The sequence below is a fragment of the Sphaerodactylus townsendi genome, linkage group LG12 (assembly GCF_021028975.2).
Source record: "Sphaerodactylus townsendi isolate TG3544 linkage group LG12, MPM_Stown_v2.3, whole genome shotgun sequence".
Taxonomy (NCBI): Eukaryota; Metazoa; Chordata; class Lepidosauria; order Squamata; family Sphaerodactylidae; genus Sphaerodactylus; species Sphaerodactylus townsendi.
The window spans coordinates 40653457-40668283 of NC_059436.1; the positions used below are offsets into that span (position 1 = coordinate 40653457).

Genomic DNA, 14827 nt, shown 5'->3' on the forward strand with positions numbered 1-14827 from the left:
TCTGTATTAAAGACAGAATGAGTCTTAATTGAGATGGAGCAGAAGGGATCTTCTCATTACTATTGCACTATACCCTTGAAGAATAAAAGTAGAAGTTGCTGGAAAAGATGTTAGCTGAGGAAACTGTCCTGTAGCAGGAGATGCTGCTGCTAATGGACAAATAGCACACTTTGCTTGTTCCAAGGTTGAAAATAGATATTGAAAAGAGATTCTCTGCACCCTGGCATTTTTTTTTTTACTATGCCCGAATCCTGCCCTCAAGCAGGTATTTTGGCAGAGAGGATTTTGGGAAACCAGAACATCCCCAACTAGAGACTTGGACCGATCAGGGGTGCCTACCAGTTGCTATGGATACCGACTTCTGTACTTGGAGCATCTGTGATCCTGGACAGAAAAGGAATGGAATTAATTGGCCAGAGAGGGAAAGTCAGAAGAATTCCTGCCTGCGATCAGAAACCTCTTAATAGTTGCAGTGTGTAACGGGTTTAAATCACTGCCCAGCGTTCTAAGCTTCTTGCTTGGCAGGCTTGTCTGTCTAATGTGAAATTGTTAAAGAGATCCATTGCCTTAATTGCCTTTTCTTCATTTTCTGATTCATTAGTTTTCCTAATATAAATGTTCTCAGATTGGTTTTTTTTTAACTCAGTAGGGCAAAAGAATGGCAAAGGAAGGGCCCTTTCTGAGAAGCTGTCTGTGCCCTTTATTAGATATGCTGTTTTCTTTCTGAAATATGATGAATTTTATGTCAAAATTTGCACCTCTTGGTGCAGCTTTTCCTAGATTGTACCATTTCATACCACATGCAGGGAGTACACGATATTTTAATGCTCCTCTATAGGAAAACAACTACATCTCCTGTACATGGAACATTTACATGACTGGAGAGAGGCCAGGCTAATCTACCATGGCAATTCTCTATTTTCTGGCAAGTTTCTGTTTGACTATTGTGGGTTTTTTGGGTTGCGTGGCAGTGGTCTGGTAGTTTTTGCTCCTAACATTTTGCCTGCATCTCTGGCTGGCATCTTCAGCAACATATCATGGTGAGATGTTTGTCTCTCTTGCCACATTTCACTGTGACATACCTCTGAAGATACCAGTCAAAGATGTGGGTGAAACCTTAGCAGCAGAAACTACCAGACCACAGTGGGCTGGGAAATCCACAACAGCTAGCTGATTCCGGATGTGACAGCTTTTGACAATACAAAGCTTTTGTTTGTTTTACTCTGGGAAGTAATTGAACATTCAGTCTTTCTCTTGCAGTTTCTGTGTCTTTCAGTCAGTTCTTGAGTCTCGGTGTAGTGGCGGGTTGCCATATTGGTCTGAAACAGCAGGAAAATGTTTGGGTGCAGTGGCACCTTTAAAACCAACAGGGTTGCAAGAGTCTGATGGGAGTTGTAATCCATGAACATCTGGAGGGCCAGAGTTGGATCTGGTGGATCTTGCTTTATGCTTTCCTGTGCATGCAAGATCTGGTGGATCTTGCTTTATGCTTTCCTGTGCATGCAGAAGTTTTAAGCACTAAAGCTAAAAACTTTGTAGTTCTTAAAGGTGTCACTGGAGTCAAACTTTTTTTCTGATGTATAACCAGTTAGGGGATACAAGCCAGCACGGTAGAAAGACAAGTGTACTCATTAGCTTGTGGCTGCTCAGAATTGCATCTGGTGATGCCCGGAAAGAAGATGTGTCACTCAAAACATTTCAGCCATGACTGAACACTTTGAGTTTCATTATAGTTAGCTATGCTATTTCTTTGTTTCTTTAGACCATTAGTTAACTGGTTCTCTGCAAGATACGCTCCAACTCACTTACACCAACATTAAATAAAAACAGCCAAGCTATGAAGTAAAAAAAATATCAACACAGAAAAGCAATGAATAGATTAAGGCTAGCATAAAAATTGGTCAAGCTAAACAGCAGGAAATGTAATACAAACTAAAGGTAAACTGGGATTCAAGTGGAGTGCGTCACCAAAAACTTGGTTAAATAAAAATGTCTGGTGCCAAAAAACAAAAGAAAAGAATTAGACACCAGATGGGCCTCTGTAGGGAGGACATTCTACAACTGAGACATCCCCTCGGAAAAGGCCATGTCTCTATTTCAACCCAGAAGTTGAGAGCAAACAGAGGAGGGCCTGAGGCACTGATTTTAATTGGCAGGTTGATACAGTATGGGACAAGGGAAACCAAGAGAAGAAGAAGAAGAGTTGGATTTCTATCCCCCTTTCTGTCCTATAGGAGACTCAAAGGGGCTTACAAACTCCTTTCCCTTCCTCCCTCACAACAAACACCCTGTGAGGTGGGTGGGGCTGAGAGAGCTCCGGAAAGCCGTGACTAGCCCAAGGTCACCCAGCTGGCGTGTGTGGGAGTGCACAGGCTAATCTGAATTCCCTAGATAAGTCTCCACAGCTCAGGTGGCAGAGCTGGGAATCAAACCCGGTTCCTCCAGATTAGAATGCACCTGCTCTTAACCACAGCGCCACTGCTGCTCCTGGGAACCTAATGACATGAGAGACTAGAGTTAAATCATAGTGAACTGTTCTGCCCCATTGTGTGTGTATAAGGTGCCATCAAGTTGCAACTGACTTTTGGGGAACTCAGCAAGGGTCTTTCAAGGCAACTGAGAAGCTGAGGCAGTTTACCACTGCCTTCCCCTTCAGAGGCTTCTTTGTTGGTCTCCCCAGTACCACCATGCTTGACTTCTGAGTCCTGACAAGAGTGGGCTATGCTATGCTGCTTTCCTTCCCCCTAGTCATTAGATCCTAAGAAACATCTAGTTGCTAGAATCAGATCATTCCCATTTATCCACACTTCCTCAATTAGCTGTCTGAGGTAAAACAGAAGATGAGGTGTTTCACTTGTACTGCTTCAGAGTCAAGGTGAGGGTTCTCATGACAGTCTGCTCCTCCATGAAAAAGCTCCCTACACATATAAAACTAGGATGTCAGGGGGAAAGCTCGTCTAGAACTGGTTCTGGTGGGTTTTCCGGGCTGCGTGGCCGTGGTCTGGTGGATCTTGTTCCCAACGTTTCATCTGCATCTGTGGCTGGCACCTTCAGAGGTATATCACAGAGGGAAGTCTGTTATACACTGTGTCCAGAGAGAAGGAAATGTTTGGGGGTTTATATTGTCCATGTCCCAGGGTGGTGAACCAATCAGTAAGTGTTTGCATGGAACTTGTTACGCAAAGATGTGGTTGATAGTATTGTATTGCGGATGGGGCTTATCTAGTCTAGAACTGTTCTCTGTGACTTGCTAGTTTTATGTGCAGACACTGCAGAGACTCCCTAGTTAGATCAGTAGAGAAGTCAGGAGACAGAGGCTGCCACTTCTTCTGTCTGTGAGGAGGACTGGCTGATGTTTTTCATCCACCAGGACACTCAGTTCCCCCTGCGGCTGTCCCAGTAGTCCCTGCTCTACTTTTCCAAGGAAACAGGAAGTTTGTCTTTCTCCAGCTTCTTGATGGATATGTCTACCTCCAGAACATTAACTGACTTCATTTGAAATTCTAGGTACTGGAACTCCCTGAGGAATCTAGTGGTCTCCTTGCTGAATTCTATGAAATCCATTATCAGTTTGCTGTTTCTTCTCTTCCTCTTCATTGTTGTATTTGCTTTGCTGGGGATGCAGCTCTTTGGAGGACAGTAAGTTCAATCATCTTACTTCAACAGTTTTTGACCAACCAGCATTTTTTCTACCAGGGAAGAAAAGCGGTTCAGAGTTTTTGCAATTTCTACAGCTGGCCGTTTGGCCAATGGTTTGCGGTTGGTCATTTGTGCCGGTCTAGCTGTCAAAATAAGCATGAAGAGAAATTATGGACCAACCAAGCACCAATAAATGATTTCAGTTTTTTAACCCCTTGAAGTTTTGGCCCAAAGAACTTCATTTTGATTTTACTGCTTCCTTGTGCAAGTAGAGCCCATGATTGTTTGCTTTTTGTGCTACTTTGTTTTTGTGCTGAAAAATGTCTACATTTCCCCACATTATTTGTATGTTAATTGATGAACATTTTACTTAAAGGTATACAAGATATGACGAGCCGCGTGGCGTAGTGGTTAAGTGCTTGCACTGCCACTCACACAGTCAGGAGTTCGAGCCCCCTGTGGGTCAGATATCCTGGCAGTTGGCTCATGGTCAACTCAGCCATCCATCCATTCCTTGGTCGGTAAATGAGTACCTAGCACATAGCTAGGGGGTAAAGAATAGCCGGGGAAAGCAATGGCAAACTGCCCCACAAAAACGGCTTGCCTATGAAATCACTGCTCGCAGTGGTACCCCAGGGTCAGACACAACTGAAGGGGAAACTTTACCTTTACACAAGATATATGTGGTACATGTACAGCAAGCTGAAACTTGAAAGAGCTGCTGGTGGGGAGAAAATCTGACCCAGGAAATAGATTAGCCTCTGTTCTGGATGGGGTTACATTCAAGTTCACAGCTTGGGGGTGGTCCTGGAATTGTGTCTCTGTTGAATAAACTGGTGGCAGCTGTGACCAGGGGTGCCTTCTACCACCTTTGGTGCATGCCTTGATAACATCCATAGTAGGTCACTATATGAGACTGACCTTGAAGACTGTCTGGAAGCTGCAGATGGTACAGAATGCTGCAGCCAGAGCGTTGACTGGGGTTGGTCATAGGGACCATGTCACTGTGGTCTTCCATAGGGCTTGGGACCAACATACCTTAAGGATCACCTCATCCTATATGAATCTATCTGTTCACTCCGGTCATCTTTGGAGTCCCTGCTTCAGTTGCCCTCACTACCTGAAGCTAGATGAGTGGCAACCCAAGAAAGGGCCTTTTTGGTTGTGTCCCCAAATCTTCCCTGGGGAGATTCTTCTGTCTCCCTTTATTGATGTCTTTTGCTAGATTTTTAATGTGTTTTAATTGAATTAGTTTATCTTTTTATTGTGTTTGTAATTCATCAAATCTTGCAATTTTTTTTCTAATGTTCTTCAACATCTAGACCCTGATCAGGTGGAAAGGCAGCGTGAAATGTTTTAAATAAATAAATGCTAATCTTGTATAAACCAACTAGATAAAAAAAAGATCCATAAGATGTGTCCATAATATAATATACAAACCCAGGAGTGAAAAGTGGCGATCCATTAACATAGACAACATTCTCAAGGAATATAAACAAAATAGAGAATATTCCCTTATCCCTATCCCTTACTAGTATTAATGTGGACTAACCTGGTTGTCTTCTGGCTTTTGGCATGCATGTCAAGGAGTGCTCCAGGAAAGGCTGCAGTGTAACCTGAGGCTGATTTTGATCCTTTTCAAATTGGGAGAAGTTCTGAACAGTCTAGATCCAAAGTAGACCCAGAGGTGGGCAGAAGCTTAATGTTCAGTGCCTGACATTCTCTTCTTTTAGGATGTTAGGCATGAAGAGGGAGAACTGTACCCTGCCTTACCTTAATCTTCTCTTTTCTCACTTTGCCAGGTTTCATTTTAATGATGAAACACCAACCACCAATTTTGATACTTTCCCCACAGCCATTCTGACTGTATTTCAGGTAAGTTCCCAAGGGTCCCTTGCATATTCCCTTAGAAAGATATATACACACACACACACACACACACACACACACACACACACACACACACACACACATACATACATGTATATATGGATATATATATACACACACATACACACACATACATACATACACATATACATTTACACATATACATATACACACACACACACACACATATACACACACATATACACACACATACACACACACACATACATACATACATACATACATACATACATACACATATACACACACACATATACACACACACACATATACACATACATACACACACATATATATACACATACACATATATACATATATACATATAAAATATAATCCATTGGAATATCAAGACGTCTCCCCCTCAGAGTTGCTCAACACATCCTATGAGAGCAATCCTAAACAGATCCCTTCTGAAAGGAAGTCCCATGATATCCATTGGGGCTTACTCCCAGGTAGGTCCCCAAAGAAATGTACTGTAAAATGCCCAACAAGTGGAAGGGCAAAAGGAAGGGGTTTTGCAGTTTTCAGAAATTTGGAAGCCCAAAACAACATGAGTGCATAAAAGTGTCACAGGGGAATGTGCTGGGTGAGCGAATCACTAGTAATTTAATCCATGTAACAAACCCCATTCCTGCATTCACTTTCATCCAGCAAACGGTATTGCAGATCCTGCCCCTTTACTAGCCCTTCCCTGAACAAAGTTGGAAGCCTTCCTCCCATCTAAGTGGCTCATTTGTTGGAGGAAGAACTACCTAAGCTGTAGGAAGATCCTTTCGACTGGTTGGATCCATCCCAATGGACATTTCTGGAAATTTCCTGTCAAATAGCCGTTAATTATTACTGCATTTCTGCTGATCTTGGCACAGGAAATGGTATTGCAGATCCTGCCCCTTTAGTACCACTTCCCTGAACAAAGTTGGAAGCACACCATGGCACACCGTGTTTTACATTTATAAAAGATTTTGTACTTGAAAATTGAGTCCTAAATAACCACTATAAGTACAGTACATTGCTTTTTAACACAACAGGAATGGTTACGCATTTTATAGGAAATGTGCCTTGAACAAATTCTCAGAGGAGACTCACCATGCCATTTTTAAAAAACTGTTTGTAGATATGTGTAAAATGATTGCCAATTTGAACAAAATTCATTACTGCGATGCAACTTGCAAATTGTGTTAAACAAGAATTATTGTTCTTGTTTAAAATGTATGTTCCTTTCATGTCAACCAGATATTGCATGTTGCTTGGCTTGAGAAACTGAAATCAAAACAATGGCTGATTCCGCATGGGCCAAAAACAGCAGTGTGAAAACGGTGTGAAAACAGTATGAACCCTTTTACACCATTTTCACGCCGTTCTCACACTGCTGTTTTTGGCCCATGCGGAATCAGCCAGAGTTTAATGTTCATATTGCACATTTAAATCGTGATTTGATTATTTACGGATTTAATTTACAAATTATTTACAGATTTTTATCCTCCTCCTCCTCTGAGGAGCTCAGGATAGAATATCTGGTTCTTGTATACTCAGTGAGAATACAACTACCCTTATCTTTTTGTTACTGAGCATGCATACATGCAGGAGTCCACCCCTCTCTCCTCTTGAGGTGAGGTAGGGAATGAATTATGTGTCACAGTAGGTGTTATACAAGCGTCGTTCAGCCTATATCCTGTGAAGCTGGGCAAGCACATGGTTCTTCTCTGACATGGCGTCATGAAGAAACCTTTCCTGTCGTGTCTCCTACCCTATTGTAGCTGGATATTACAATCCCCCCCCGCCCGTGACCCTGCCTGTCCCGACACAGTGTTAACAGCTGAAGTGACCTGCTTTCTGTTGTTGCCTGCGGCACACACCATTAATGGGAACAATAGCCTGAGATGGGCTCGACGTCATGAGAAAAATAAAATTGCCCTTGGGCTTTTGGCTTTTGCAGGTTAAGATAATTGAGGGACGGAATAATAATCAGGGAGGAAGTGAGAGGAAAGTCATAGCCTTCAGTTCAACAGTGTGTTGGGAGGAGAGGGGCGGGAGGGGAGGTTCAAACAAGAAGAGCCAGATTCCACCTTTGCTCTTTCGTCTTGCTGCGAAATGCATCCATTGTTTTCCCCACTCTGTGTTGCTGGAATGCCCATTATGGGTGGAGTTGGCAACCTTAAACATGTGCATTGGTAAAAATGCCCCATAGAAGTAATCCAGATGTTATAGCATGGATGATTGCATCAAGATTCTTTTTGTATATTGTTTACTGATATGCATCAGTGCTCATACACGTTGGTAGAACGCCACAGAAACCTATCAACTAATGCTGGGGTTGCTAGGGCAGGCAGGAATATTCTTACTAGTGTCAACGCACCTTGAGAGTTTTGCCCAAATTCCAGAGCAATTCCCAGTGTCCTCTGGCAATGCGCTGATGCCCTTCCAGACACACAAGATTTTGCTAACTTTCTCCCCCACCCCCCTGTTTTCTATCATTTGCCCCTTGCCAGCCGGCTGAGTGGCAGCAGAGAAATGGAAACTGGTGGTGTGGGATCCCCGGCTCCCCGCGTGAGAACAGCAGCCCTAACTTGTGCGGGGATACCATGGGAATAACTTTATGAATTATAGCATTCCGAGGTTATCTCATTATGGGAAATGCTCCAGTCCCATCTCGTGTAAGAGTGACCTGTTCCTCCAGAGAGGCTAATTGGAAGAATGCAAGGCCAGAGTAGTATATCATGAGATGGGATAGACAGCCTCCTCCTGTCTGTAGGTGCTTTAGGTTCCCAGGAGCTTTTAATTAATGTATTTCTTGTGACATCCTCCTGATTCTCTCATGCCACAGAGATTGATTAAAAGAGGCCTTGAATGATGGTTTTCCCCAGCCACAGACAGCTAAGTGAAAGGAAGAACATTTCCACTCCTCCTTTGAAATGCTTCCCCGGCAGCGAATACAAAGCAGAATTATAACAATTTAAATAAAACAATAAAGTGTCGTCAAAAAGGTAAAAGCAATATGAAGGTTGTTATCTAGCCAGCCTCCTGAAAGATCCTCCTGTGCTAAAAGTGTTTTTGCAGGCCCCTGACAAGTGGCTAGGGTGAGTCTGCTTCCTTAGAGAACTCTTTAATGAGAGCACCACTGTAAGAAAACAAACCTGCATCTTGTAACCTCCAGCCTTGCTTCAGATAGTCAGGGCAGTTACTGTAGCCTTTCTATTGTTCTCTTTCTCTCTTGCACACTTTTCTAATTGACTTTTCAGATTCTGACCGGGGAAGACTGGAATGCAGTGATGTACCAGGGGATAGAATCTCAAGGGGGTGTCCACTCAGGAATGTTCTCTTCGATCTACTTCATTGTCTTGACGCTGTTTGGTAACTGTATCCTTGCGCTGCCTAAATTTGATTTGCTAATGGCGCTTTGTGCCACCTCTTCGCTAGCAAATGCACATTTCAAATCAGCAGTGGCCAGCTAATAGGCAGCTGGTGAAAGTTACTGGAAAGCCATTAAGTGGGGAATTGATCCATTGTGAAATGAGGCTGTTTATGAAAAAGGGAAGACCGGTCTTTCAGAAACATTGAGATGCAGAAAACCTAGGCACTAAAAGTCTGTTTGCACAGAAATATAGCGTACAATGCCCAGTTTCTTTTCTGGAAAGTGTACTTCCTTCTTTTTCATATATTAATGAACATTTGTTATTGCTTTAAAAAAAACAAAACCAGAGTGCCAACGTGGTCTGCCACCATATAGCACCCAGAATAGTAAACAAATATATTTATTTAAATTTGTACACTGTTACCAATGGATCCAACAAGACATGATGGGGGAGGGGGCTCTATTTTTATTCATGTGACTTTCCAGTTCATGTATGAGGCAAGGGGGGGGGGGTTGATTTGCACAATAATAAGCATGTGTGAGAAGGGAGCGTCCACATTCTACATGACTGCTGAGAACACTTTTCTCCCATCCCATCTCTGATAATGGAAGTGGAGCTGGGTGAGGAAAAAAGTGCTTGAAGGGAAGTGAGGTAAGGAGTGGGGTTGAGAAGCTTTGATATCCCTCCCTGCCGGTATTCTATTTTTGTGGTAAAAATGGATCTTCACCCTTTTTCTGACTGAATGGTACAATTGTGTGAATGGATCCCAGCAGTAGGCAGAAGACTCATAGGTCAAATCCCCACTACCGTCTTAGCCAGGTTTCAGAACACAAACTAACCAGGTTTGAGGGACGACCTCCCCATTGCTTGCGTGGCAGATTCCGTTTCTGGTGCTCGTTCTCCCCGTTAATCTGCATTCCGGCAGGACCTGGTTGCAAGTGGCATAGACCCCATTAACACGGTTCAGAGCTGATCCGAGGGGAGGGATGAGGGTTGAAACCCTGACTCGTTTCCCACCCTGGAGTGTGATGCAGAATTTGGGCAACCAATCAGCACTGCGATGCAAGCGCAGCCTTTCCTTGGTTTCATTTCTGCTTTTGCGATCGGCCATCAGAAGGGGATGCAACATTAAACAGTCAAATGTGTAACTTTGAATCAATCATGGTTCACACACAGGTAATGATTAACTGTTTGCACAGTTAAACAGTTAAACTTTAAACTTTTACAAGCTGGGTTTTTTTTTTATCACATCCCTACAATGTACGTTTCCGCAGTGGGAAAAGGTCCCACCCCATCAAGGCATGCCAGCCAATCAGGGGAGACCGGCGAAGCGATCTCGCCTGGTAGTGGGGATTGCTAAGAGTTCTGCAACCGGGTGTGTCTGCTGTGTGCTCACTGCAGTGGGGAGGGAGACACTCCGATGAAGAGGACACAGTTTCACAACGAACAGGTTTGGATCTGCGTGCAAATTTCAAGTGGGGATTCGACCACAGAACAATCCTAACTAGCTCCACTCTGAAGCAAGTTCTAATTTTATAAATGGGTTTTACTTTGAGATTGTAGCTGCAGCCACCTTTCTGAATCTCTGCAGGTTGGGATCTAGGCAGTGTCTGCTTGGGAGCTGACTCGAGTTCCAGGATGAAAGAAAGATGAGAGACTCATGTCTAGTTTGGCCCCAATATGCTATATTTGTTTGACACATGATAAAGCCAGCTGGCTGAAGTTAAGCACGTTTGGGCCTTATGAGTACTTCAGCGGGACACCCCCTTGGAACTAGGCTGTGTAAAATGCAATGTTCTATGCTGGAGGAAAATGGGATTGCCCCCTTTATGTTTAGTTGGACCATTAAGTCATTTTTTCGGCAGGGAGGGGTACATTCCCCTGCATCTGAGATGATGCAGGTGCCTCCCCCCCCCCCAAGTAGCTATATCCCTAGGTCACCTGAAATTAAGGGGTATTTTTTTCAGGCAAAACACCAAGCTATAGCTTCCAGCTAGCTTTAATCCTGCCCATTGTACATACTAAATATTATCTGGCTGTTGTGCATTTTCTGAGCTGTGTGCTCTTGGTCTAGTAGTTTTTACTCGTAATGTTTTGCCTGCATCTGTGGCTGGCATCTTTAGAAACACATCTTACCATGACATGCCCTGAGGATGCCAGTCACAGATGCTGGCAAAATGTTAGGAGCAAAAACTACCAGACCATGGCCATACAGCCCAAAAAACCCACAACAGTCAGTTGATTCTGGTTGTGAAAGCATTTGACATTACATTAAATATTTTCTCCCTCTCATCACTGCAGGTACCAGGGTTTGCTTATTTTAGTTTCTCTCTCTGTGTGTATATTTTTTTTTCTAATTTCCCAGCATGAGTCCATAGCAGCTTATCACAACAGAGGAAAAGTCACAATACAATGTAAGTAAAACACCAGTAGCACCAGAAATAACTGGGAAAAAATATATCTCAGTCAGCGAGCATTCTCAGGAGAAATCCAAACTGTCCAGTGAAGAAGGAAAACATTTCAGCCCTTCTAACAGTCAAAGAAACAATTTCACAGCTCCAAAGGCCGTGGGTTCCATTGCCTAAGTGTTGTTCATATAAAGGCTGTGCTTGCAGCCGCAGACATTTATGTTGCACAAACATATGCAAAACTGATGCAGGGCCTTTTCTGATGTGCACGGACGGAAAGAGGACCGCACAGATGGAAAGAGGACCGACGTAGGGAGAGGCAGTTCCTTTTTCGCCCAGCATGGCATCCCTGGGGAGCTGTTGACCCGAACCCTGCTGAATTGAATGGGAATTGGGCAGAAACACGAGCATTTGCTTCAGTGAAGCTCACGCGGGAGAAGTTCTTGGCTGAGTGAACTGGTAATCCAAGTAATGAAATATTTTCCTGGTTGCAGTTAAATAACAGATGAGCTGGCAAGGGGTTAGGATTTAATAACAGTCATTATTCTTTTAAGCATGTGGAGCCGATTTATCCATTCAGAGGGCTGCTGCATATGAACCTTCCAGGTACACTTTGGGGGCACCATGCTGTGCCCACTCTTCAAAGGAAATTCTGTTTCTGATGATGGATGATTCCACTAGAAGGCTGTACTTAGGGCAGGATGCTTTTAAGAATGGCTTCTGCTGTCTCCTCCTTGCTTCTCCAAAATCTACATTGTCGGGCTGGTAAAACAGCATTTTCGCACAGGTGCCGCTGCCAAATTGATGCAGTGGTGCTCTGTTCCCACCAAAACGGTGTTTTTAAACCTCACTCGGGGAGCAAGGTTTTTCACAAATGCCAGCTTCCATTCGGTGCCATGCGAACGGCACCGGGTGGAAGCTGGCGTTTCTCCCCCGGCCCTCCCAAACGCTGCTTACCTCCAGTCTCCTTCCATCATGTTGTGGAGGCCAGAAGACACACCTTCTGGCATCCGACTCCACGGTCGTCACTCTAGCCGGGCGGGGCGTGTCCCCTGGCCTTCATAACGCGACAGAAGGCGACGGGAGGTAGGTAGCATTTGGGAGCGGCGCAGCCTGTGTGAAGGCTGTGCCGCAGGTGGTGCACCCAGCAGGACCATCCGTTCAAACGGTCCCACGGGGGTGCAGCGGCATAAACTACGCCACTGAACCCCCAGAAGCTGGCCATGCGGAAAGGGCCCTACATTGAAGTGGCTGACTGGTACTATTTTGCCCATTATATCTCCAAGGGGAGACAAACTGGGTGTGATGGCAAGGGCTTCATCTTCTGTTCCTCACCATTGTGAGGTTGGTGGCCCCCAACATTTAGTTCCCATTGTTGCATTCTGAACAACTGGTCATGTACTCATGCACTGCACATCAGAGGGATCTATAGGCCACCTGATGTATTGATAAAATAGCCTCCAGTCTCCTTCCATTTCTATTGATAAAATAGCAAATATCAAGAACTCTGGAACTGATGCAAATGAGTTCCTTGTAGGATTACTAATCGCCAGGGGATCTCCCAGTATTACAACTGATCTCCAGGCTGCAGAGCTCAGTTTCACTGGAGAAGATGGCTGCTTTGGAAAGCGGTCTGTAAAGAATTACACCCTGCTGTGCTCTCTCCAGTCCTCAAACCCCACCCTCCCCAGGTTCAACCCCCAGATTTCTAGCAGTTTCCCAAGTTGGAAATCCTCATTCACTATAAGGCTGTTTCTGCACAGCCACGGAAACGAACCTCCACCGGCATCAATTATGCCCGTGGAGGCTCGGGGACTGTTTGGAGGGTAGTATGCAAGCAGCCCCAACTTTCTCCCCAGCCCAAGAGGCGGCTCCGCACAGAGCACCTCCACTCACCTCTTCTTCCAGCGTCGTGCTGGAGGGACATGCCCACACTACCCTCCGACCTCCAGGGGTCGGAGGGGCAGCATGGGCATGTCCCGCCAACCCTCCAGAGCGATATTGGAAGAAGAGGGGAGGGGAGGGGAAAAGTGGTGTCTTCCCACTGATGTGGTTTGCACAGCGCCAGCGGGAAGACGCTGCTTTTCAAAAATCTCGCTCGAAGAGCAAGGTTTCAAGCGGCAGCTTCATGCCGCTCTGGGGCGGCCAGGCTGCAATGAGCTCCTGGCACTCTGGGGCGGCCAGGCTGCAATGAGCTCCTGGCACTCAAGGAACGTGTGTGTTCTCTTGAAGCCAAGGTGGCAAACCTGGAGAAGCTGAAAGAGGCAGAGAGGGTGACAGACGAGGCTTTCAGGGACCTAACAGCCGGGTCCCACTCCCAAGGTGACATCTCTTCAGATGTCATGGAGAATGAAGGCCTTGGGGATGGAGGGTGCCAGTCTGAGGTGGGGGAAGATGCTCCCTTAGATGGGATCCCTTCCTTAACTGGTGATCAGCTATCCTCTCGCACTGAGGATACCCCTCGGGGAGGTGGGGGGCTCCTTGTAGTGGGTGATTCGATCATTAGAAATGTAGAGAGTTGGGTTTGTGAGAGGCGTGATGACCGCATGGTGACTTGCCTGCCTGGTGCGAAGGTTGCGGATGTCACGCCTCGTCTAGATAGGCTTTTAGACAGTGCTGGGGTGGAGTCAGCAGTTGTGGTCCACATTGGCAATTCCAATCGACATTTGGGAAATGTAGCCGGGAGGTTCTGGAAGTACTAAATTTAGGCTGCTAGGAAACAGGTTGAAGTCCAGGACCTCCAAGGTGGCATTCTCTCAGAAATGCTACTCCGCTCCACGCCAAGCAGGGGCCGGAGCTAGGCAAGCGGAGATACAGGGTCTCAATGCGTGGATGAGAAGGTGGTGTAAGGCAGAGGGTTTCAGATTTGTCAGGAACTGGGGAACCTTTTGGGACAAGGTAGGCCTGTACAAACAGGATGGGCTTCATCTTAACCAAAGAGGAACCAGGCTGCTGGCGCTCAACATTAAAAAGGTGGCAGAACAGCTTTTAAACTGATCACTGGGGGAAAGCCGACAGGAGCTGAGGTGACTTCGGTTCGGAATACAGTATCTATGGGGATGCAGACAGAGAGGGAGGTTTTCCTAAATCAACCACATACAAGCGAGGAACATAGCAATGTGCATGTGACAAGGGATAGTGTCTACAAAAGACTTGAGGGTAAAGCACATCAATCCCAGGTTAAGGACAGAGACAGGGTATACAGGTGTCTCTATGCTAATAGTAGAAGCATTCGACCTAAAATGGGGGAGCTAGAGTACAGAGTTTTGAAGGAGGACTTTGATATAGTGGGCATTACAGAGACATGGTGGAATGAGGAGAACCAGTGGGATGCTGTTATACCAGGCTACAGGCTCTATAGGAAGGATAGGACAGGGCGCATTGGGGGTGGAGTTGCCCTTTACATCAAAGAGAGCATAGTATCACATAAAATAGACAATGCAAGGGGAGCTGGTTCCCCTACAGAATCACTGTGGATATCAATACCAGGTGTGAAGGACAGTTTGATATTAG

General features: G+C 45.2%; 1 protein-coding gene across 1 annotated transcript in view; it reads left to right on the forward strand.

The window, feature by feature from the left end:
* Window positions 1–14827, forward strand: part of LOC125441536 (voltage-dependent N-type calcium channel subunit alpha-1B-like) — a 286638-nt gene that overhangs the window by 137552 nt on the left and 134259 nt on the right. Inside the window, exons 13-15 of the mRNA XM_048512145.1 lie at window positions 3508–3639; window positions 5442–5514; window positions 8793–8910. Coding sequence (XP_048368102.1) covers window positions 3508–3639; window positions 5442–5514; window positions 8793–8910 — 323 coding nt within the window. The remainder of the gene's footprint in view (window positions 1–3507; window positions 3640–5441; window positions 5515–8792; window positions 8911–14827) is intronic.